Raw genomic sequence first — 26,803 nt, forward strand, 5'->3', positions numbered from 1 at the left:
TTGTTCATAAATAGTGTCTGGTATTCCAGCTAAGCTTTATGGAATTGAATGAATGTAACCTATGGATTGGCGAGTGCTGTTTTTGGTCAGCAATCATCCCTTTAAATTTTGCATCATATGACAGAAAAATAGTTTTTTTTGCGTTTTCTCATCAGTCACATGATTGTTCCTTTTATCAATATTCTTTCTTACTGAATTCCAGAAAAGAAAATATGGCCGATGAACACAAATTAGATACGTTACCTTCCCCGGAGGATCGACCCCAAAATTCGCCAGAGAAGAAATTCCATTTGAATTTAATCCACAACTATCCTCAGAAAAATGCAGAAATTCTTAGCAGCCAGTATGGCTTCAATATCTTCCTGGCTGGGCTGCTGCTGATGTTCGCATGGGCCATTCATGCCGTTGGGATTACGGACAGAGACCTCCTGTCCTATCTGATCACGTTGATGCTCATTCAGCTGGTGTGGATGCTTTGGTACATTTTCGGGAGTTACACCCAAAGAAGAAGCATTATAGAGAAAGATACTGACGCTGGAGCACGGTGGCTGAGATGTAAGTGTATAATGTGTTTATATCATGAACTCTAGGGGGAGCAGTTGTCTGGATAATATTATTGGTTGTTAAAGGGATTCTATCATTAAAATGCTATTGTTTGTCCCTAACATGTAGGAATAGCCTTAAGAAAGGCTATTCTTCTCCTACCTTTAGATGTCTTCTCCACGCCGCCGTATGCAAATGAGTTCTCTCACAGCACTGGGGGCCGGCCCCAATGCTACGAGAGAACTCTCCAGCGCCGCTTCCAACTTCGTCTGGAGTGGCCTCTCTCCACGTCTTCTTTCGGCCTTGGGCTCAAACTTCTACACGTGTGCAGTCGGCTCTGCAATTGGGCCTTGGGCAGACCTGACTGCACATGCCCGCGGCCATTTTTTTGTGGCCGCTTACGCTCTGTACTCTGTTGAACTACAGGAATGCAATGCGCATGCGCAGTACGTTCACGTAAGCATCCACAAAAAAATGGCCACAGGCATGTGCAGATGGCTCTGCCCAAGGCTCAATGGCAGAGCCAACTGTGCATGCTTAGACGTTTGACCTCAGCGCTCGAAGAAGATGCGGAGATAGGCTGTTCCAGACGAAGATGGAGGCAGCGCTGGAGAGTTCTCTCGCAGCATTTGGGACGCCTCCAGTGCTGCGAGAGAACTCATTTGTATACCGAAGAAGACTGGGATTTCTACCGAACGGCAGCACGGAGAAGACATCTAAAGGTAGGAGATCCCGATCTAGGCCCGGTGTGAAGAGCTTACGGTCCGGTACCGTAGCTCTTCTATGGTCAGAAGGGCGTTTCTGACAGTTAGCCAGAGACATCCTTCTTCACAGCACAGCCAATCGCAGATGGAGGGGGCGTTCCTCCCCACTCACACAGTACAGCGTGATTGGCTGTGCTGTGAAGAAGGACGTCTCTGGCTAACTGTCAGAAACGCCCTTCTGACCATAGAAGAGCTACGGTACCGGACCGTAAGCTCTTCACACCGGGCCCAGATCGGGAAAGCCGACAGTGCGCTGAACTCAGCGCACTGTCAGCTTTCCGGCAGTATATAGAACTGCCTGTGTGCAAAATGGTGAAAGGTCCTCTTTAAAAAGTTCCCCAAAAATTCACCCTCACCACATATGTATGACTAAGTAGCGCTAAGTGGCAAAGGGTGTGGCCCCTCACAGTCCAACACATTCACTATAATTCCCACCAGAAACTGGCATAAATTATAGCCGAAATCTATACCAACTTCTAGCAGAGGTACAGAATGGTAGAAATGCACATTTCTCCAGTGCTCAGGGGATCAAGACTGGTATATGTAATGCCAACCTTGATGAATTCTGCCCAAAGTGTCCACTTGCTTGGACCACAGCGATCAGCTGTATTCTGGCATGAAGTGTTCAATTTCCTTGCAGCTCCACCACAGGGTAAACTGAGCATTACACCTTGTCCATTCAAACCTGTGGGTTGTCCTTGTAATGCAGGGCAGAACAGGTTATCCAGGGAAAGAGATGCTCTAACACCAGACAAGTCCTTTAATTATATAAAGGTCCATGGATCTTACAGAGAAGAAAATGGCACGTGGATAATATGTTCTATAGTGCCTGACCACCATGTTATTTTAAATAGTGGCCTTGTTGCCGTCCATTTTTGGTTTTGGGGATGTTGCCCCAAAATATGTTACTGTAGTACACTCCATTTATTAAACTTGCATTGTAACAGTGCAGGTACCACTTCCTCATTCCATTTACAACGAGCATTTTTAGGTTATGTTCAATTCAAAATGGAGCCCATAACAGCATCCGACTGACCTATAATGGGGTCCCTTGAGGTTCCCAGAGTTCTGATGGCATAAATAGTACTGCAAATTCTTGTACACGTGTGCCATTTTTGAGCTCAGTCGAGCTGTATTGTACAATGAAACAATATGTATGTTACTGTCATTGCAGCACGTTGTATAGAATATGCTCTTGGCATGGGGTTTGTGTGGTAGTTTTGGTGTCATGGGTGGAAAAAACTGCATATTATTAGCCCTTTCATTGGCCAAAAATATGGTCCATACAGGGACAGGGATGTGTGATGAAGTTATCCTCTGTGTCTTGACAGTGGTCAAGAAGCGGCTTGTTCTTGTCAGCCCATCAAACAATCCTTAATCAATTTCTCGTTTTGCTTTCAATAAAACACATAAAAAAAACAGAGACTTGGTCTTCTATGGCTTGAGGGATTTTAGATGGACATTTTAAAGGTTTGGTGAGTTCCGCCCTTCTTTCTCTATCCATTACACAAAAACAAGAACATTTAAATACACCGATAGCGGTGCTACAGAATGGGTTGTTGGACAGCGAGCCTTACGCATTTGCTACTGGGGCACAATGATGCTGGAACAAAACTTCCCACAAAGCTGTAACCATGCAATTGTCTTGGTAGGTTTGATCTCTATTCAGTGGCACAATGCAGTCAGACAGGTAGCATTTTCCTGGCATTCACCAAATCCAGACTCGTCCACCAGACCACAGATGGAAAAGTGCCATTCGTCACTCCATAGAACATATCTACACTGCTCCAGTGGTGGTATTAAACTGTCCAGAAGTCCATCTGACACTTGCCATTGTGCTTGATGAGACACAGTCCAGTCACATTAATGTGACCACTTGTCAAAATCCAGAATAACCACCTTTGGCAGAGCGGACCGCTGCGAAACGTGCAGGAAGAGAGGGGATGTTGTGATGATGTTCACTGAGATGTTGAGCCATTACGATTTCAGTGCCGTGGCCAGCTGCGCTAGGTTACGCGGTTGAGCATCCATGGCGCGAACAACCCAATCGAGGTGGTCCCACAGATTCTCGATTGGGTTCAAGTCCAGGAATTTGCTGGCCAAGGGAGTACAGTAAACTCATCCTGGTGCTCCTCGAACCACGCACGTACACGGCAAGCTTCATGACACGTCACATTGTCCTGCTGGTAGATGCCATCATCCTGAGGAAAAACAATTTGCATGTAGGGGTGAACATGGTCCGCAAGCAGAGATGCATACTTGTGTTGATCGATTGTGCCTTCCACAATGATGAGTGCCCCCAGATGGATGATGACACGTGCCTTCTTCCATTGGTTAGTTAACGTTGACGTCAAAAGTAGGCGATGGTCACATTAATGTGACTCGACTGTGTATAAGGCTCTGTTATGGAAAAACATAGCTGTGAAGCTCATGGCGCACAGTTTTCATGCTGGGGGATTATTGAGGGGAATTATTAAAACTGTATTTTTTATGCTTGTCTTGATATCCCCTGCGCCTTTGGGAAGTCGGTTGAATTATGATGGGGAGCAGTCCTCATTGTAAATCCTCAGGTATCTGCACTGTAATGTATGCCAGCTCCTAGCTGAAAAATTAGCATAATGCTTATAAATCTGGCAGGGCCAATGGCCAACACTTTGCACTAAAGATGGGTGAACCTCTCAGGATTCGTTTCGGGTGAATCTTGTCAAAGATTTTTCAGGTCAAACAAGTTTGGTATGACCCACATCTTATATTGGCTTAAAACATAGTGTAGAACACTGTCAGGGCTCCTACAAACCTGTTTCTAAAACATAGTGTAGAACACTGCCAGGGCTCCTAGGAACTTATCTATAAAACATAGTGTAGAACACTGTCAGGGCACCTAGGAACCTATCTATAAAACATAGTGTAGAACACTGTCAGGGCTTCTAGGAACCTGTCTATAAAACATAGTGTAGAAAACTGTCAGGGCTCCTAGGAACCTACCTATAAAACATAGTGTAGAACACTGTCAGGGATTCTAGGAACCTATCTATAAAACATAGTGTAGAAAACTGTCAGGGCTCCTAGAAACCTGTCTATAAAACATAGTGTAGAACACTCTCAGGTCTCCTAGGAACCTATCTATAAATCATAGTGTAGACATTGTCAGGGCTCCTAGGAACCTATCTATAAAACATAGTGTAGAACACTGTCAGGGCTCCTAGGAACCTATCTATAAAACATAGTGTAGAAAACTGTCAGGGTTCCTAGAAACCTGTCTATAAAACATAGTGTAGAACACTGTCAGGGTTCCTAGAAACCTGTCTATAAAACATAGTGTAGAACACTGTCAGGGCTCCTAGGAACCTATCTATAAAACATAGTGTAGAAAACTGTCAGGGTTCCTAGAAACCTGTCTATAAAACATAGTGTAGAACACTCTCAGGTCTCCTAGGAACCTATTTATAAATCATAGTGTAGACATTGTCAGGGCTCCTAGGAACATATCTATTAAACATAGTGTAGAATACTCTTAGGGCTCCTAGGAACCTATCTATAAAACATAGTATATAACACTGTCAGGGCTCCTAGGAACCTATCTATAAAACATAGTGTAGAATATTCTCAGGACTCCTAGGAACCTATCTATAAAACATAGTGTAGAACACTGTCAGGACTCCTAGGAACCTATCTATAAAGCATAGTGTAGAACACTGTCAGGACTCCTAGGAACCTATCTATAAAACATAGTGTAGAAAACTGTCAGGGCTCCTAGAAACCTGTCTATAAAACATATTGTAGAACACTGTCAGGCCTCCTAGGAACCTATCTATAAATCATAGTGTAGACATTGTCAGGGCTCCTAGGAACCTATCTATAAAACATAGTGTAGAAAACTGTCAGGGTTCCTAGAAACCTGTCTATAAAACATAGTGTAGAACACTGTCAGGGCTCCTAGCAACCTATCTATCCAATTTTTAGCTAAGGCAAACAGCCAAAGTACAAGTGATTATAATCTGGGGTCTCTTAATGGCCATTTTTTTGGCCATTTCAATTTTATTTCCTCGCTACGGCATTTACCGTAGGGTATAAATATTTTTATAGTTTAAAAGTGGCCATTTTTGAGCACGGGGATACCTAAAGTGTTTATGTTTATAATTATTTATTTATTTTAATATGTAATCTGGGGAAAGATGGGGGGATTTGAATTTTTATATTTTTAGTGGGTTTTTTTTTTAAATACTTTTAAAAACTTTTTTATTTTTATTTTTTTACTTTTATTTTCAGACCACTTAGGGACTTTGAACCCTAAAGCATCTGATTGCTCATACAATATACTGCAATACTAATATGTGAGGTTCCTGGAGACCGACGATTGTTAAAAGTGGACGCCTTCCTGGCTCCTGAGCACTTTAGATGCCGCAGACACGGTTTCCTACAGCATCTAAAGGGTTAAGCATCTAAAGAGTTTTTTTTCAGTTCATTCCTGGTTTAAGGTCAAAACTGCATGAAAACTCCAAACGCAGAAACTGATTGTATAAAGGTAGTCTTATACTGTAGATACTTAGATAGAGTTGACATTTTCAGCTAAGTCATTGAAAACTGATGCTTTGTAAAGTGTCTTGTACACTATTCAACAAATGTTCTTTACAATAAGTTAAAAGGTTCTCCAAGAATAACATGTAATCTTGTTGTAAACCATTCTGCTATTATCCAGAGATCAAAAGACCATTGAACACCTGAACAGGATTTTTTCTTAAAATTGCCTGAAATGGCTGAATCCACTGGACTGGGTCTCCAAATGGTGAAACTGTTTTATTGGGTGGGAGTAATAAGACAGTTTTCATAAGAAGAATTCATGGTCAATGTCAACAGGAGGTTATGCTGCCTTGAGGGCCAGGGAAATCCAGAGATATGGAGTTGGCAGGTCAGTATTAACAGGATCATCGAAACAGCAGTGGCGGAGTGGATTTTCTTAGAAGTATCATAAAGGAAACCTTACCAGTCATCACCTGAAGAAGGAGACAGTGCCTCTGTTATGCTGCCCTCTATAGCAAGCACCCTGAACAACATGCCGACTTCCCAGAAGCCTTCACTGCATGATGCGAGGTTATAATCAAATCAATTTCTCAGCTACGGACGGCACCGTTTCTGTCTCTTTGGACTTCATCAGCGCAGCCTTAAGAGAATTGATTTGGTTTAAGTGAGAGGCTGAAAGACCAGATTGTGGGGATAACGTCTATCCTTAGGGAGAGGCCACCTTCTCAGGTGTGTGGAGACTTATACAGCCATAGTTGCTCTACTGCAAGGGAACATGGGAAAAATATGCAAATCTGTCTCCCAAGATGTAAACAGGGAGACAGTGCCTCTGTTATGCTGCCCTCTATAGCAAGCACCCTGAACAACATGCCCGACTTCCCAGAAGCCTTCACTGCATGATGCGAGGTTATAACCAAATCAATTTCTCAGCTACGGACATCTTGGGAGACAGATTTGCATATTTTTCCCATGTTCCCTTGCAGTGGAGCAGCTATGGCTGTATAAGTCTCCACACACCTGAGAAGGTGGTTTCTCCCTAAGGATAGACGTTATCCCCACAATCTGAAGACGGAGGACATTACATAGTAGATGAGGTTGGATAAAGACATTAGTCCATCAAGTCCAACCTATAACCCTACAATCCCTACAATGTTGATCCAGGGGAAGGCAAAAAACCCCATGAGGCTCATGCCAATTGCCCTATTTCAGGGGAAAAAATTCCTTCCCGACTCCAAATCTGGCAGTCAGTATAAAAACCCTGGATCAACGTGTCCTTAAAATCTAGAGTCCATAACCTATTATATTTTTCTCTTCAAGAAAGGCATTCTTCTGGAAGCTCTTTGTATCCCATCATTCTTCAGGACAGTATAAGAATGAATGATTTTGGTTACACACACCTGGAGGTTTTTCTCCAAAATGAAGCACCAAAGGCGAAATTAGGAACAGGACTCCCAAAAATTTTCCATAGGATTTCTTCTATCTTTTGCCCAAAAATAAATCAAGACTAAACATTATATAAGTTCTGTCTTATCACTTTCAACACAGATATTATAAAGAAAAGATACAGAATTCCGCCCGAAATTCTGGCTCCGATCTGTCTCCCATTCATTTCAATGGGAGGCAGTAGCTGTTTTTATTTACTGCTGGCAGAAAAAATAACTGTCCTGCGGATTCTGCGTGAGAACTCCCATTGAAATGAATGGGAAGCAGAAAATACACCTTTTTCTTTGGCAGAAAAGGACATGGAATTTTCAAAATCCGCTTGGAATTTGGCTCTGCCCAAAGGCAAAATAGGCAAAATATAGTGGCACTCTTCTCCAAATTCTACTCGTGCTCACTAACCTCAGTGAATTGGGCCACGAATGTCACGCAAATGTCATCCACATGCCGTCTGAGGAGTTTAATCAAGGCCTGGCGACATGCGCATGGTCATGTTCATGTCACTTTAACATGTATCCCTCAATTTAGTTACCATTGGTTTTGTCAGGTTCGTTTTGCACATTGCTAGTGCTTGTATTTATGAGCACGCTCAGCACTATGGGTGCAAATAGTGTCCAACTAAAGTTTAATGTTCTGGAGAATCTTAAAAAGGGTCAGGATTGGATGGTGCTGGATATAGGTAACCAAAATCTTCCATTGTTGTTCCAAGGGAAAGACAGAATTCTCGGAAACATTCAGGGACAGATTCTCTCAGATGGATCATTGACTTTTTTTTTTTTTTAATGTGCAGGGACTGTTTTCATTTGCAATGGTGATTTGGCAGGATTTTGTCTATCAAAATTAGAAGAGGACAAAACTAGATAATAGTCAAACCAGAGGCATTCAATGCGTCTTATAAGGAAGTAAACACCAAAACATAATGGTCTGGATGACAAGTACTGAACCAAAATTTTAGGTAGGTGTGGACACAATTCTGCAAAGTAAGAATACTTTAAGAAATAGAAGTGTCAACAAAATTAATGAAGAAGACAGAAATCTAAGTCCCATCAATATTTGTTGTGACTTTGCACTATGGCTTGTGTCAGTTCTTCTTGGCACACTTACAGACAGTTTTTGAAGGAACTCGGCAGGGAGGTTGTTCCCGCCATCTTGGAGAACTAAGTATAGATCTTCTGTACATGTAGGCTTGTCCAATCCTTCTGTCTCTTCATGTAATCCCAGACAGACTGGATGATGATGAGATCAGGGCTATATCTGTGGGGGCCGTGTCATCACTTCCAGGAATCCTCATCCAAAGGGTGATCACACCAAATGTTGATGTAATATAGATTTCTCTTCATTCATTTCATATTGTGATTTGACACAAACTATTAGCATTTCTATTTTTGATAGCATTCTTATTTTTCAACTGCCGCCTAAAACTTATGTACATCACTGTATGTGTGTGGGGAGGTGAAAAATAAATATAATTTCTTCCCACACATATGTTGGCTAGTACATAGTCTTATGAGAATAAATTGAACGAGCTGTTTCTGAGACTGGGACGGCCATCAGGGGCAAAGGGATGACCTGTCCAGTGTGGAGGATAATGCCTTAATGATTGTGGCATTAAGGTAGGACAAAAGTTTTTGGTAAGACTGTTAAGGAATTGCCAGTCAATCAATTTCGCAGTTGCTGCTGCTGAACCCAGAAAGGAAGAGAATGACAGAGAGAAGCAGTTTTAAACTTGACCCAGCCTACTTGCCTCAACTACCATAGGTGGTAGCGAGCAACTGGGCAACAGTCCCTTATCTGGATAAGTGTTTACATAGAACAGGACAAGAGAAAACACAGAAGCAGAGTCAGCAGGCCAAGGTCAAACTAGAGAGACAAAGCAGTACCAAATCAAAATCCAAAAGAGTAGTCACAAGGGGATCCAAAGGTCAGAAGTCAGAAAATACAATACAATAGCAAGAGAAGTGCTTAGTAAGGAAGAGTCACAATAGCCAACAAATGTGTGGGCTGATAACCTGTTTATAGAAAGTCCAGAACCTGCCCCAGGCATCATTGGCAGATAGGCTGTCAATCACACAGGTAAGGCTAAGATTAACTATTAGAGGAGCAGAGGGAAACCAAGGTGAATGAGATGGGTGTGGTGGAGAAATCAATTACAGAGGTGAAGGAATAGGACATTGTTCAGACAATACAAGGAGAACCTAGAGCAATTAATCATAGCCGGACAAGCCTCCTGCGGCGTACAGTGCGGCAAGAGGATGGCGCAGAAGTTTGAACGGGTGCGGACATAACAGAAACATTCGAGACAGTCTATAAAGGTTGGCCATAAAGGACTCCAAATAGCAGGAGACATCGTCCTTCTTTATCTGTATGGGTCGTATTCATATTGATTAGAGATGAGCGAACACTATTCGAAACAGCCGTTTTGAATATCACGTTCCAATACAAAGGCGGGCACGTGGGGGGTTAAGCAGCCGGCCGGCGGCAGAGTCTGCGTGCCGGACGCTTCCATTCATTTCTATGGGAGCGTGCTATTCCAAACGGCTGTTTCGAATAGTGTTCGCTCATCTCTAATATTGATCATCCGTTTTATCCTTGTGCTTTGAAAATCTTTAATATTAATAACTACAATTCCTCTTTTTCTTAAAGGCGGAATCACCCTTTTTGCAGTCATCACTCTCATTTTGGATTCCTTCAAAATTGGCTATTACATTGGCTACTCGGAGTGTTTATCGATATCGGAGGGGATCTTCCCTGTCACTCACACCATCCACACTCTGCTACAGGTAGGCGACTCCACTAAAGCTTTTTAATTTTATACAATGAACATGAAAGTCCTGAGTTTTCCACCAGATTTCTATACATCCTTTTAATCTTCCGATAAGTACTATGGTCTCTTGTATCCTCTCTACTCCCTGAATTGTCTTTTGTTTCATCAGATGATCCCTAATTGTTGGGTAGGGTAAATTCTTATGACATTGTCCTATCATTAGGACTTCTTACCCAGCATCTTATTACTATGTAGCTGTTACTCTTAATGGGTCATTTCTTGTTTTAATTTTTAGGATTTACCTTTGAGCTGCCTCAATTTTCAGTAGAAGTAACATCTTGGGAACGGATTATGAATGCATAATAATTCTCCAGTATTTTACACTTGACCACACATGATGCAAAAATGTTTCCCAGTATGTTTCTCTAAATAGTGTAGCTATCATTTCATAGACAGAGTGACGTGTGCCCCTCCATGTGCCCAATCTTTTCCTGCAGTGAGCCTGGGCCACACAATGGCTGAGAATAGGACTTGTTTTAAGTTTTGCCTGGGACTCATTGCCCCCTACAGGGACACATAATAATACAGAGGGATGTATATGTGGCCATAGAAAGTAAAGGACCAGAGCTTTAGCTGTTAAAACATAACTAGCACACTGACAAAGCCTCCCAACTGCCCTGGCTTCAGTGGGACAGTCCTGTTTTCTGGGTCCTGTTCCACTGTCCAAGTCAGCAGGAGATATGTTCAGGCTTCAGCTGATCTGTATCTGCTCCCTGCTTTGCCATTCAGGCCATGTCTCTGCACCTGGTGTCTTGGGAGCAGTAGATGTAATGTAGTGATATCACTTACATTGCATCTTCTGCTCCCTCAAGGCTCCTGGAGCAGAGACAGGAGAGAACAGCAGGAGAACAAGGCAAGGTGAATATTAGTTTTTTTGACTGATCCACTATATTATGGAGAACGGTATACGTGGGGCAACCGGAGGTGGGCTGTGTACTGTACAGGCAACTAGAGAGGGTCTGTATACTGTGGGCGGGACACTGATTGGGAGGGGGACTGTATAGGGTGGAGGTAACCAGAAGGGAACTATATACTGTGAGGGCAACTGGAAGCGGATTGTAAATTGTGGGTGCAATTAGAAGGAGAAATTAAACTGGGGTGCAACTGGAGAAGGAACATTATAATGTGGGGGCATACCGTGTCAGGGCCATTGTCGAGCATTATACTATGAAAGACATTGATGGCAATGGGTGGACCCAAAGTGGAAGTGGTTCTTACTATTGTCAGGGTCTGGGGTTGCTAGGTGGGGTGGCATAGACACACAAGTCCAGTTTCTTTAGTTTCTTTTCACTCAAAAAGTTAGTGCAGCAACAAAATGAAACAATACAAAAAACAAATCCCTGCCTGGCTAGGCTCTAACTAAACATAGAATAGGTTACCTCACCTAGAATAACAGCAATCCAAAAGCCAGTAGAATCATTCAGGACACAGCTCCACAAATATGACCTCTCTGTTGGCTCTCCAGCCAAGCTCTTCCCCACAGTGTTGCTGCTAGAGCAACTTCTTAAACCCCCTTGAGGAGGAGAACTCTCAGCAGCTGAGTTGCTGCAAGAACATCCACAAAGTATGGACTGGAGAGGGGTGGAATGACAGGTCCCACTGCCAACCTACCTGCCATTCCTAAAAATCCAGCCCAATAAATAGAACTTTGAAATAACACTCAGCAGACTGAGTTATCTGCTGAGAACCAGTCTTTCTGGAGTTTCTCATCTCACCCACCTGAGTAGTCTGGGTGAGATGTACACCCCCTCCATGATCTGACCAGTCATCGGCTTACACTATACACAAATTTGCGATGGTACGCATATCATGCTGTCCTTCTTTCAATTCTTGAGGGGTATGACAAAGCACACGGTCATGTGAATGGAGCCTTATAATGGAATCTGTCAGGGTCCTGTTCGATTTATGATGTTTTTGAGAGCAAAAATAGCAATATTTATAGTACTAAATAGCACTATTTCTGAACAGCCAGAAACCTAAGGAACCATTGTGAGCTTTCAGAATTTTTCCTAACCGTTAAGTGAAATCCCCGAGAAAAAAAAATTGTGGCCTGTTGCAGTTATTGTATCGTAACCTAGTGTAATCCTACTGGAGAATTCAGTGGGAAACAAAGACACTACATAAAATGTAATACTGTTTGTACTTGAAGACTCTGTTGCAGTGGATGCGCCTCTGGTGTAGGTTTTTTCATTGCATGTTTTTATACCTCACTTTTATGGAAACCATAAGGACATATCACGTCCACAGTGTAAAAAAGATCATGCCCCTAAGTCGAGAGACACCATTAATGTTTTTGCTATTCATTATTATCCATTAGTCTTCATGACTTACGTTAGTTGGTAACTGGTGAAAATGATGGCAGTCAGTATGTGAATGTAGCCTCTGTAGTCTACGGAAATTATTGAAACTCAATTTTGTAAACTTGATCAGAAAAAAAAATCTGCAACAGATCTGCTATGTCTAAACAAACCCCAGTAGTGGCCATTATTGATGTACCTTGGTGGTGCATATTAAAGGGGTTGTCCCATAACAAGGATCCTTTCTATACTGCTAGTTTATGTGGATATAAGACTTTTTCTAAATGCATTGCTTTATCAAAACTGCTTTGTTTGGCCGCTATCTTAATCTATTCACTTCATTGTTTACATTCGTTTCTATGACCACGGGGGCCCAGACCATGGGCTTATCTGCTCAGTCCCCAAGTGACGTAACTGCCTGCTCTCAGGCGGGGAGGGGCTGAGTGCTCAGCAGCAGCTCTGAGCTGTGTATGTCTCTGCCACAGACAAGCAACGGAGCTCCTCAGATAGGGGAGGGGGGAGGTGAGTGCTCCAGGATTTCTGAGCTCTTATCTCCTGCTCTTCCACTTATTAGTCGGTTTAATTGAATTTGGCTGATATAGGCTGATATAGGGAGTCCGGTACCTCTGTATGTAATGCAAGCTGACTCAAATCCAGCTCTGCTACATCAGCCTCTACATCAGCCTCACACTTTGGTAATGCATTTACAACCAATCCCTCATTACTGACTGCAGACATAGCAGATAGCAGAGCAAGTGAAACCCCGCCCACCAATGTGCCGAGAAAACCAGGAAGTGAAGAGAGCACAGAGCCTGCAGGCTGGTGAACAAGCGTGATGGGAATAACCCTTTAAGGCTTAAAATTGTGGAACCCATAATCTCCCCAGATTAAAGTAAAAGGAACATCACTGATTTAACAATATCTCTGTAGTTATGAGATTACCTATAGGTAATTGTTTTTGTTGGACATGGTAAGTCTTATACATCAGGCAGCCATAAGTGTTGGATACCCCTGCTGCGCCACTACAGGAAAACAAAAGTATTACATAATTCCCAAATCCACCAACTATCTATATAATGTGCTTGATTTTTTTAAGCTAGCGATGGTCTTTATGGCCACACTATGCTGAATGAAGGACTCTGACGTACAAGTACAGAATCCCTGGTTATCAAAATGACACAACCCCTTTATGCAAGGTTCACACTAGCATTTGGGTCCACATGGGGACCAAAAAGACGGAGACTTTTTCCTCTTAAAAAGTAGTTACCCATGGAAACCATAGACGTTAATGGGGCCGGTTTTATATTGAAACCAGTGGGTAGAAAAGTCCCACCTTCCAGTACTTTTCTCTCTGCCAGTTTTAAGTGAATTCTGCCTTGGAGTCTCCTACAAAGATGCCAACATAGGTGTGAATCCAGCTTTAGGCTAAGGCCCCACGTAGCCACATTTGGCCCCCGGTCTTTAACTGGCTACACATTAGTAGGTGTCCATTGGATAGGTAAAAAGTGTCTGGTTGCTTAGGGTCTCACCACCTGGATCCCCACTCATCAAAAGGATACGGGAAGTCATGTCGCCACTTTGAATATGGTGATGGTCACACATGAGCATTGCTGCTCCATACAGACCCAATGGCCTTACAAAGGCAAATACTTTTCAACAGTCCCATAGACTTTAAATGGAACAGCAAAGTGCTCCATTCAGACAGGGTCATAGGATTCCCTGTCTAAATGGACATCAATAAAACCTATATGTTTTTTTTTTCTATTAGTTTTCAAGAATTAGGTCATTGGAGAGACATTCAATGGCTGGTGACTAGAATGAGGCCAAGACCACACTACTACTCTGTGTAGGAAAACTAATTGATTTTAACTATTGAGCTGCAGTCCAAAGGAATGCATTGAGTTGTATGCAATCCAGCGGGCTACCAATGTCAATAAATAGTTAAAATCAATTAGTTTCACTACAAAAATTTGCAGTATAGCCCTGGCCTTAAAGCAAAAAGCTGAAGATTTATCCTTAGAGGGAATGGAATAATATGAGTAAATGTATCCAAGGATAACATACCAGGAATGAGAAATATCACCTTCTATTTCATCGGGTTGGTCTTTCTGTGTATTAAGATGGCTGGAGAGTAAAGAGAATTACATATATTTATGGGGGGAAATTTAATAAAAGGAGTCAGTCTACAGAATCAACATATCAACCCAGCCCTGCTGATAGATTCTGTAGGTATCTCCTCCATAGTGATCTCATCAGCTGTATGAGACACAGGTCTGAATGGCTTCTAAGCCACCCACTCCATCTGTATATAAACTGTGCTACCATTATAATTTGGACATCCATTAAGCCATGTCCTTCTGCCCACAATAACCGGGGGCATAAAGACTAATCACATTATTAGAGAGTGGTTTGGGTACTAGAGATATAATGGTTTAAGATCTCAGTTACAGTCCCAGGACTGTACAATATTTTGCAGCTTTTCTGTTGTTGGATATTCACTGAAAGAGGACTTTTCACTAGAGATGAGCGAGTAGTGAAATATTCGATATTCAATATTCGTTTCGAGTAGCCCCTCAGTATTCGACTATTCGACCGAATATCGAGTCTCATTATAGTCTATGGGGAAAAAATGCTTGTTTCAGGGGAAACCACAATTCGGCTAAGGAGAATCACCAAGTCCACAATGACACCACAAGAAATGATGCCAACACTTCTGGAATGCAACTGGGACAGCAGGGGAAGCATGCCTGGGGGCCTCTAACACGCCCAAGTCCCAGTATTACCCCACTATCACAGCCTATCAACTAGACACTTTACAAACTGAACAGAACCTCTATGGAAAGTGGAAAAATACTTGGAAACCTTCTTTCCTCTACAATAATATGGACAGAAACACTAATTTAAACCTAAAGAAACATTAGCATGCACTCATCACAATTCCTGACTTGATAGCTGCGTTAAGCAGGGTGCAGGGTACAACGCTGACCAGGCCCGAGCATCAGGAACAGGTGTTACAAGGGCTAGTGGATAATGCTTCCAGCTGCTTTTCCACCAGCCAGTCGGCCACTACCTCCAGTCGTGTTCATACCCAAGAGTCTGCCCCTCCTTCCTCCCAACATGCCCAATCTTCCCAGCAGAGTCATCCCACCCTTTCCCCCTCCCAGGAGCTACCAGAATAATTTGTTTGTCCTGATGCCCAGGAAATCCAGCTGGGGGCCCAGGCCGCGATCAATCTACTGCGGATGCAATACCTACTGGTCAGGGGTAGCCAGCACTCTGCTCATCCACAATCCCTGGCTTGATGGCAATGTTAAGCAGGGTGCAGGGTACAACGCTGACCAGGCCCGAGCACCAGGAACAGGTGTTACAAGGGCTAGCGGATAATGCTTCAAGCAGCTTTTCCACCAGCCAGTCAGCCACTACCTCCAGTCGTGTTCATACGCAAGAGTCTGCCCCTCCTTCCTCTCAACATGCCCAATCTTCCCAGCAGCGTCATCCCACCCTTGCCCCCTCCCAGGAGCTGTTTTTGGGTCCTTTTCCACTCTTCGACTCTGTTCATCCACTTCACGAATCTAAGGAGCTAACAGACGAATTTCAGGCTGTAGTTATGTGCGGTTTGCAGTAAGAGGAGAGTGAGCAATTGGAAGAGGAGGTGGTGGACGACAGGGCCACTGACCCAACCTGGACAGGCGTGATGTGTAGCGTTGAAAGCAGTGTAAATCTGGAGGCAAGCGCAGCACCAAAAAGGTGGCTAGAGGCAGAGGCATGTCCAGAGGCACAGGAAAGCTGCTTCACAGAAGCCAGGCCAGAGCCAGCAAGGCCCAAGATGTTCCCTGTACTAGCCACTTGGCCAAGAGTCACCCATCGAGGCCATGTCGATGGTGTGTAGATTTTTCAACGTATGCGCGGAGGACAAACTGAGTGCAATTTGCACATTGTGCAATTCAAAACTGAGTAAGGGCTCTGAGAAAAGCAACCTGACCACCTCAGCCATGCGCCGTCATTTGGCAAGCACTGGGCTCAGTGGGAGAGAGTAAACGCAGGACAATCTTCGGCCGGTGTTGCCAACACTGACTCTTCCGCTGTTTCCAGTGCTGGCACTGCAGTCTAGACCCCCAGCCAGGACACCTCCACATCTGCCTCTGACACTTTGAGGACTTCACTCTTATCCTCCCCTTTTCCTGCCTCTGCTCCTTTTGCCTGCACCATCATGCACCTCTTCCCAGCAAATCTCCTAGGTGTTTGATTACAGGCAGAAGTACAGTGCTACCCACCCACATGCCCAAGCCTTAAACGTCCACATCTCAAAACTGCTGGCCCTGGAGATGTTAGCGTTTATGCTAGTGGAGACTCAGACCCTTCCGTGACCTGATGAAAGCTGTGGCACCTCGCTATGCTGCCCCTAGCTGTCACTACTTCTCTTGGTGTGCCGTCCCCGCCCTGCACCAGCACGTGTCCCATAACATAAGACGGGCACTGAGTTCTGCGCATTGCTCTAAGGTCCACTTGATCACCGACGCCTGGACAAGCGCATGCGGACAGGGATGCTGCATCTCTGTAACGACAGGCTGGGTGAATGTAGTGGAGGCTGTGACCGGGTTGCAAACTGGGGCGGCCTATCTCCTCTCCCCGCCCAAGATTCCTGGCAGGGGGCTCACAAAGCCTCCTCCTCCTCCTGTGAGCTGTAAACGCTACAGTACTGGCGTGTGGAGACGTCAGCAGGTCGTGCTGAAGCTCAGCTTGGCCGACAGAAAACACACTGCCCCCGAGGTGAGGGATGTCATCCTAGATGAAACGGCAATGTCTTTCTCGTCGATGCACCAGGGCCCAGGCATGGTCATGTGTGATCATGGCCGGAACCTGGTAGAGGCTCTGGAGCTTGCCAGACTCAAACACGGTCCACACATGGCCCACATTTTCAACTTGTTGGTGCAAAGGTTTTTAAAAACCTACCCCATTGTGCCTGATATACTGGTGAAAGTGTGGCCATTTTTGTAGGTCTAAAGTAGCCACTGCTAGCCAGAAAACATTCAGAGCACATTCCTGTCATCTTCTCACTGTTTGATGTCGGTGGAAGAGGAGGAGGATGAAGTGGCATTTGATGTCACTGTCCCACACAAGGCTAGCAGGAAAGTTCAGTACATCCCATTGCTTCAGCACGGATGGTGTGAAGGGGAGTTGAAAGTGGAGGAGATGGAGAGTGACCCTTGTGGTAGGGACAGCGAAGTCATGCCAGGTAACACCCTGTCACACATGGCTGACTTCATGTTGGGCTGCTTTTCCAGAGACAAAGGCATTGTTCACATCATGGAGAGCAACCAATACTGGATTTTTTCAATCCTCGACCCGTGGTATAAAAATAACATCTCGTCTTTCGTTCTGGTAGGGGAGAGGAACAATTGCATAAATGATTGCCACAAGCACCTGGTGCAGAATATGATGGAAATGTTTCCGTCAACCCTCGCTGGCGGCAGAGAGGAGATTTTGTCAAAGAGGCTAACAACTTCCATCCGGTCCACAACAACCAGGGGAACACTCTCCAAGGTGTGGGACACGTTAATGCCCCCTGTCCAAACTACCGCCACTGAGGGGCCTAGTGTCACCAGGAGGGAAAAGTATAGGCGCATGTTGCATGAGTACCTGGCCAACCACAGCCCTGTCCTCTCCAATCCCTCTCCATGTTACACGTATTGGGTGTAGAAGTTGGACCTGTCGCCCTTCAGGTGAGTGGAGGCTTGCCCCAGCTGAGGTTTGGGTGAGTTTGGTGAGGGGGTGCAAGTACGCCACCCAGTTAGCCTTTTTGGTGGCATAGAGTGTACACAATGAACCCCAACTGTCACTTGCTGAGCCACTCTTCTACTTGTAACTTCATGATAGAACCTGCGTGTCTATGCTTTCTTTTGAGTTCTAGTTAGATTTGTACACCTGCATTTCAAGTTTATGCCCCATTCTGTTGCTTCAGCCCACAAGCAGAATCTTTTTTTGTGTGCCCCTCTGTACCAATTCAGCTCTACCACCCCCAGTAGTAATTCTTTCACCCCTTTCTTTCAATTGTGACTTCCCCCAGCAGCGTTTACAGTGTCAGCCCAGGTATATACTGTATACCAGTGGTATGGTATTTCAGCCCTAAAAAGTGGTTTTTATGAAATGTCTGCAGGATGAGCCTATAAGCTGATGGTGTGTATAGACTCATCAAGCAGTGTTGCTGTTTTCAGAATATTTCCTGCCTAGCAGAAGCTAAAATTTCTCTCTGACCCTCAGCACAATGTCTCTCCCTATCTATCCCAGCCGATCTTATAGATCCAAGGTCACCTGATTTCGCCAGCCAATGACTTTCTCCTTTTTTTTTGGATGTCTACGTTTTCCTGCTTCCTGTCCCACCTCCCCTGCACAGTTATTGGTGCAAAAAAAGCGCCAGGGAAGGTGGGAGGGCATAAATTTTTTTTACTGCGTTTACTGCGTGGTATTCGATTGGAATCGAATATGTCGAATACCCTAATATTCAATCGAATACCTACTCGATCGAACGGTATTCGCTCATCTCTACCTTTCACCACTTCCAACAACTTCAGCTCTTTACACCATTTAATAGTCACTTCTCCACTGATTCTGGAACAGTAGGATTTTTTTTCTCTAGCCCTCATCATTCCTGAGCAATCACTGTTACTAGTTTTAGTACCTGATATGCTATTTAATCTCTGTACTGTCAGGCGGGCGGTGTCAGGTAGGAGCAGACAAGGGGTGTGATTCTGAGCTCTGACACTGGCTGCCTTTGATTGGAGCTCTGAATCACACCCTCTGCCTGACACCACCCACCTGACATTACAGAGCTTAAATAACTCATTGTTCACCAAAACTACTTATGCTTGTTGCTTGGGAATGGTGGGGGCTAGAGAGAAAATTCCAACTGTGCTGGAATCAGTGGAACAGTGCCTATTAACAGATTCTGAGAACTTGAATTGGTGGAGGTGGTGAAAGGTCCTCTTTAAAGAGAATCTGTTACCAGAACCCAGCATATCAACCCAGCCCAACCCTGTAAATAGATAGGTTAAGATCACCTGAATCTCTCTTTGGAGCATTGCTGCTGTCCTCTTCATCATTGCTTCAAAGAGCTCATGTTGTTAAAAAGAGTTATTTTGGAAATGGGGGTGGGGGGGGCACCGATTCAGGGGGGCATACCATTTGATTCAGGTAAATCTAACCCTATCTGAAGGGCTGGGTTAATATACTGGGTTCTGGTGACAAATTACATTTAAAGAGGACCTTTCATGTTATCGCAGATTGGCGGTATTATATAGCCAAGAGTATTGTGAAGGGGGTGTTCCTCTCAGCTCAGTGATGAAGCTAGACTATAAGGCTTGCCCTTCTGACAGTGGAAGGATATCAGTGTCAAAACTAACAAATTCAGCGCACTGTCAGCTTTCTGACCGTGTATATAATACTACGAGGACATGAAAGATCCACTTTAAATCTGATGACTATACCACTATATTGCATTACTTTCCTCATGTTTTCTTGCTGTCTGTTTGTCTGTCTATCTATCTATCTATCTATCTATCTATCTATCTATCATTACCAATAAAGCACATTTTGCTTTTTTCTAGGTCTACTTTTTATGGTTCCATTCCAAGGATGTCATCCAGTCATTTAAAACCCTAGAAAGGTAATATTTTAAGATTTATTTTAAAACACAGTTCAAGAGGACTTGTCACCAAACCCAATGACATACATGATTTGAAAGCTTATGTCACCTGAGCGTTTTGGTGTTTCATTTATCCAAATCTGTTGAGCCATTCCAAAGATATAAGCCCTTGTAGTGTTGATTCAGTTGGAATCTACTACCAAGTGGGCGGTAACACTGAGGGCGGGGTCTCTGTGTGTGCTGTAGGTCACGCCCAAAATTCTTGCCCAAATTAAGCCAACTAATAGGTATATAATGGTCAATGTGTTGTTTTAGCTAGATTTTTTTTTTTTTTTTAATTCCAAAAGTATTATAGGTTTGGGTTATTTTGAACCTTCAGGGTCAAATACAGTTTAGTTATTTTTTTTAATATGTGCTATGTTAATGGCTATAGAGAGAATAGATTATACTGAGAATATAGACTATATGTACTGTATGTATATAGACTATACAGAGAATATAGACTATATGTACTGTGTGTATATAGACTATACAAAGAACTAAATATTTGATGAAAACCATCAATTTGTGTTTTGTGAATGGACCCACATCCCTTGGCTCTCACTTCTTCTGGGATCTCTTTACTAGGTACATGACAGATGACTGTACATTTGCCTTTAATATGTGTTCTAGGTTTGGTTTGATCCACGCCGTCTTTACAAACCTCCTGCTATGGGCTAATGGCGTTTTAACAGAGTCCAAGCATCAGCTGAATGAACATAAGGAAAGGCTCATTACTCTCGGTTTTTCCAACATAACAATGGGTAAGAAAATTCTTGCTATAAAAACTGAAAAATTATCATTATAGAATCTCAAATATTAAAAAGTGTAAAGTATAAATAGCTTAACAGTAGTTATCAGAATTATCTGTAAATATATCCAAAGCAGCGCTAAATACTCACTGCTCACTTGTGCACCCTTTGCTTTATTTTACTTACTGCTCCCATTTTAAACTGCAGTTCCCACGATTCATCTGCCCGCTCTTACTTTCTCTGTACCCCTCCCCTCTTTCTTGCAATAAAATCACAATTAATAAATCACTCCCACATCTGAGGTCACATGCGACTGTGACAATTTGTTTGCTGGCTGAACTGCTCCTATGGAGTGAGCTCCTAGTGAGCTTGCAAATAAAACGTCACAGCTGAGATCACATGACCTGAAAATAAATCAGATAAATATTGCCGAATTTAAACTGCATATGCATTAGGAAAGGGTTTTGTATTGATGTATCCTGTTATTTCTCCCATATCCAAACTGGATAACCCCTTAAGTCTCCCTTTTCACTGTTGCATATTCTCCAAAAATGGTTTTACAATGGTTTAGATCCATTGGAGGTATCAACCAGAGGTGTACGTCTGTAAATGCTTACATAAGCTGTAATATAGCACTATAGTTGGGGCCAGAACTTTGGGTGAAGTGTTACACTGGCGAATCTAAAGCGACTTAGTTGGGGTATTTAGATACAGGGCTATGGTAAGTAATTGAATTTTTATCTTGGATGAATGCTACCATATCTACAACTCTAGGTAATGGCAGCTACCTTAGATGGCTACTCATCCCTCTTCCTAAACCAGATTGCCTACACACTTCATTGCTATACATGGGTAGCCCAGTTCCCAGTCTATAGGTTTTTTTCCCATATTTCCAGGGCATGTTCACAGTGAATTTGGACAAAAATTTTATATTTTACACTGTTCAAAAAAATAAAGGGAACACTCCAATAACACATCCTAGATCTGAATGAATGAAATATTCTCATTGAATACTTTGTTCTGTACAAAGTTGAATGTGATGACAACAAAATCACACAAAAATCGTCAATGGAAATCAAATTTATTAACCAATGGAGGACTGGATTTGGAGACCCCCCCAAAAAAATTAAAGTGGAAAAACACACTACAGGCTGACCAACTTTTAATTTAATGTCCTTAAAACATGTCAATATGAGGCTGAGTAGTGTGTGTGGCCTCCAAATGCCTGTATGACCTCCCTACAACGCCTGGGCATGGTCCTGATGAGGTTGTGGATGGTCACCTGAGGGATCTCCTCCCAGACCTGGACTAAAACATCTGCCAACTCCTGGACAGTCTGTGGTGCAACGTGACACGCTGGAGGAGCTACCAGGAAACAGGCTAGTACACCAGGAGACGTGGAGGGGGCCGTAGGAGGGCAACAACCCAGAAGCAGGACCACTACCTCCGCCTTTGTGCAAGGAGGAACAGGAGGAGCACTGCCAGAGCCCTGCAAAATGACCTCCAGCAGGCCACAAATGTGCATGTGTTTGCACAAACAGTTAGAAACTGACTCCATGATTATGGTATGAGGGCCTGCCGTCCACAGATGGGGGTTGTGGTCACAGCCTAACACCGTGTTATTTGAGTCTTCCCTTTATTTTTTTTGAGCAGTGTATTATATTACCATTTTTATAAAAAACACTAAAAATTACGCTGTGGACACATATCCTAAATCTTCCATCTCTCCAAGTTGGGTGAACCTACTGTTAGGCCGCGGCCCTAAGTAGCATAAACGTCATGCTTTTGCAGAAAATGCAACGTTTTACAGTACCTGCGAAGTGGATAGGATTCTAATCCCATTCACATACAGCAGAAAAATATCTGCATAGTAAAAAAAAAAGAAAAAAAAAAAAAAAAAGTAAATTTTAGAGATTAGTATTAGGTAGGTTCAGGGCCACAATTGGTCTGTCCACTTTACTATAATCTATGCCAGACCTATCAGTGGGTAATCCTATTTGTGTTATTGTATCATTACTCTATACCAGGTACCACAGATTTTATCTGTTCACTATGGCAGTACCCAAAAACTGATTCCATATCTTAAGTCTACTCATTTTTTTCTCTATAGATGACCATACACCCGAGTGTAACTGCACATCCAATGTATGTTCCATATTTTCACAAGGTATTTACTATCTGTATCCATTCACTATTGAGTATCACATATTGGCCTCCACAATGCTTTATGTTTTATGGAAGAACATTGGGCGTACCGTGAAGCATCACCAGCTGCAGAAGATCCACTTCAAGTTCCATGGTATCACAGCCGGCACAATTATGGGCTTGATCGTTCTCACAACCACCATTGCTGTCTTGGTCGTATATCTCATCCAGATTGGACGTTCAAAGAGCAAAAGTGAGCTGGCCCTCACTATGTTCTACGTATTTGCCATTACTGTTTTGACACTTATGTGCACAGCAGGAATCATTGGTCTTATCATATACAGATTGGAAAATAAGTCATTGGATGATAGTGAGAGCCCGGCCAAGAAGTTGGACTCAGATCTTCTTGTTGGTTCTGCTTGTGGTTCTTGGCTCATCTCTTGGGGTTCTATCTTGGCCATCATCTGCGCTGAGACCCATCCTGACTACGCATGGTACAACTTACCTTATTCTATCCTTGTTATTATTGAAAAATACATACAGAATCTGTTTATAATCGAGTGTATACACCGGAAAGAAGAGGAGCCTATGGATGGCCAGACTATCGAAAAGATATTTTCTATGTCTAGTAGAAGTACTTTGTCTCTTACCCCTTCCTACGAGGTTTTCAATGAATCTGTTACTATTTGCAACAAGGAATTTCCTTACATGTCCAATTCACAACTGTCTCTTGGAGAAGCCTCTGCAGAGGACAAGAAGAATCAAGAAAACAATAACTCTATCAGACTTGCTCCATCCATCATAGCTATGCAAGCCACCAGGTCAGCAAAACTCAACAAGAAAAGGAGAATACTCAAAAACATCGCAGCATTCCTCTTTCTTTGCAACATTTCTGTAAGTACTTTCCCTTTTCCTGTTTTCTGCAACTTAGTTTTCAGCTTTACTGTGTATACTGGGGCATGGTGGGCAAAGTCATCTTATTGGCATTAGGGGGAAAGTAGAAGATTTAAAAAGAAGGCTATCTCTATAGTACTACAGGAGGTCTAGAGAAGATATAGAGAAGACATTGCTGGAGTATGTGCCTCATTTATGAGAAAGCGCAGGCCTCACCATAAATCAGGTGCGTCCTCTGGCAGGGCCATGCGCCTGCACTGAAGTCAACATCAGCTCATAGCTGGCATAGATTTCAGGCATCGTTCATGGCAGCAAATTGTTCTAAATGATCATACATGTGATGGGATTGTTGCCACCACCGCGTCATGCCCCTCGCCTCATCCCTTTTCAGGCACAAGCCCCAATCATCTTGCATTTTTCTGCATCTGCACATATAGCCTTCTCATAGAGCTTAGAAGGCCATACTTCAAGGCAAGAGCCAGGCAGAAGGCTACTGACAGGACCCCAGGACAGAAACAGTCATGGGTAACAGTTAGGCAGCAAGCTACTTCTGAAAGAAAAAAAAAAATTGCGACATTTTAGGAAACTGGGTCAGATTATTTCCTTTGGTTTTTGTAGACACTGCACCAGTTTTTCAGTTCTAGCTCATCTGTCTAGGTCACAATTCTTCTAGAAATTCTAGTGGCATTTACATATGTAGCTGTTCATGGAAAAACTTTAGTCTTGTCCTATATCCTTGTATCCCAGTACAAGTTTCCTTCTGGCACACAAGTCAGATATTCATGCCCTTGAATGAGAGCTACTGGAAATTCTACAGTCCTGACTTCTTGGGTTCTTCTCTCAAACTGAACTTGCTGGGATGACCTGATACGAGCAAGTTTCAAGTTGTTGGACATCTGCTCCACTTGTAGATGATCTTCTGGACAGTAGAATGAGTAGATGAGTAGTCTCCAATAGTTTGGTGATCTTGTTTGGTGATCTACAGCTCCACACCTCTAGGCAATGACTGCTACTGTAGTTGATACTCATTCCTCCTGATCCAGATAGTTTTTCCCAGGCACTGAAGGATCTACCATTTTTCTGAAGGCCTTGGAGATCTCTTTGGATCTAGGCATTGGGATTAGAGATGAGCGAGTACTGTTTGGATCAGCCGATCCGAACCGCACGCACGCATTGAATTGAATGGAAGCACCTGGTACTTCAGCTTTGACGCCGGCCGGCCGCTTAACCCCCTGCGTGCCGGCTACGTCCATTCATTTCAATGAGTGTGTGCTGTTCGGATCGGCTGATCCGTACAGTACTCACTCATCTCTAATTGGGATGTCACACATTTCTCCAAGAGTTAGGATACCAGTTAGCAAGTGTTAAATCCTTGGTGACACAATGGGATGAGCATCTATTGACAATGGTGACAATTGTGTAGAGTGTTTTTTTATTCTGATTTAGTTGTTGAGTTCCCAGATCCAGCGTCTATGGATTTAATGGATGACATCTAGTTGCTATATCTAGATAGCTGGACAGATTCTGCTACTTCATTTAGTTCTTGCCAGACGAATTTATGGATTTTTCCATGAATATAGCCATACTTAAATCTGTAGACAAAGTTAAAGATTTTTACATTTTTACAAATTTTAATTCAAAATTTTGCAGAGTTATAAAAATTTTCTCTGTCAACCTTAGTGGGAATATATGATTATCTTTATGGGAAAAACTCTTCTCTTGTAAAAATGACGTCACCAACTGTGAGACGTCATAAGTAGTGCAGATGCCATAGGCTCCCTGATGGTGCTATGAATTGTGGCAAGATGTCAGATTAAATATATACCATGATGCAGTATGTTCTTACTTTTGTAACCTGAAATGTTTTTCTATATATTATATCACAGCTTTGGATCCCACCAGCATTTGGTTGCCGTCCTCAGTATGACAATGGTCTAGAAGAAGTTGTGTTTGGTTTTGAGCCCTGGATCACAGTTGTCAATCTCGCGATGCCTTTCTCCATCTTCTACCGTATGCACTCAGCTTCTTCGTTATTTGAAGTTTACTGTAAGACATAGACGTGTGGAAGGAAGCGACTCGTGGCCTGAGTGAACACAGAATTTCCATGGTGTTACACTATCGTGTTGGAGAGTATTTATCCCGGTCACTTTGATGTTTTTGGAATGTGCGTGAGGTCAACTCTGACTTTCTTGGAAACATAAGCCAAGGGACAATCTCATATTTTGCACAATATGTTTATGCAGTAGTTATATGAATACATAAAAGGTAGGAAGAAGTATTTCCAAGTAAAAAGTATAATGCACATATAAAGTGGAGTTCAACTTTTTCTAAAGGGCACATACAGTATGTAGGATAGGATATATTATCACGTCATGCTCCATGGGGGTCTGACCTCAGAGGCGTAACATGAAAATTCTAGGCCTCAATGCAAAATCTGTACCAGGCCGCCCAACTATAATGTGTTGTTTATAGTACTGATCCGCAAATTGGAAGAGAAACCTAATGGACCCTCTAAGTCTTCTAGGCCTGGGTGTAACTACACACTCTGCACCCCCTCAAGTCACACCCTTGTTGGGACCCCACTGAGAACTAAATGACTGCTCTAGTGCTGATTGAGCAAATCATCCACTTCTAGGTTTTCCCTCCACAGTCACACACCAAGACACCAACTTTGCAGGTAACTCTAACCGTGTAAAGAGGACCTTTCATCATCTCCAACAACTCCAACACTTTGATAGATGCTGCTCCACTGAGCTCAGCACAATTGGAATTTTTTCTCTATCCCCCACCATTCCTGAGCAATAATTTCTGTTAGTTTCAGCCCAATATGCTAATTAGGCTTTCTACTGTCAAGAGGGCGGTCCTTGACCAGAGCAGAGAGAGGAGCCACCCATCAGACAGTTCAATGGTGTGATCTTGAGCACATAGGATGTTCTCCCCTG

At 43.2% G+C, this 26,803-nt stretch overlaps 1 protein-coding gene across 1 annotated transcript; it reads left to right on the forward strand.

Moving 5' to 3' along the window:
• The first annotated feature begins 212 nt into the window (after nt 1–212).
• Nucleotides 213–25,918, forward strand: OTOP1 (otopetrin 1). Its single transcript, XM_075260746.1, has 6 exons — nt 213–555; nt 9,912–10,048; nt 19,994–20,052; nt 20,704–20,834; nt 22,933–23,861; nt 25,748–25,918. Exons 1-6 carry the CDS (start codon nt 213–215, stop codon nt 25,916–25,918), a joined length of 1,770 nt encoding a protein of 589 aa, XP_075116847.1.
• Nucleotides 25,919–26,803: the final 885 nt, after the last annotated feature.

This window comes from Leptodactylus fuscus, chromosome 1, assembly GCF_031893055.1.
Source record: "Leptodactylus fuscus isolate aLepFus1 chromosome 1, aLepFus1.hap2, whole genome shotgun sequence".
NCBI lineage: Eukaryota > Metazoa > Chordata > Amphibia > Anura > Leptodactylidae > Leptodactylus > Leptodactylus fuscus.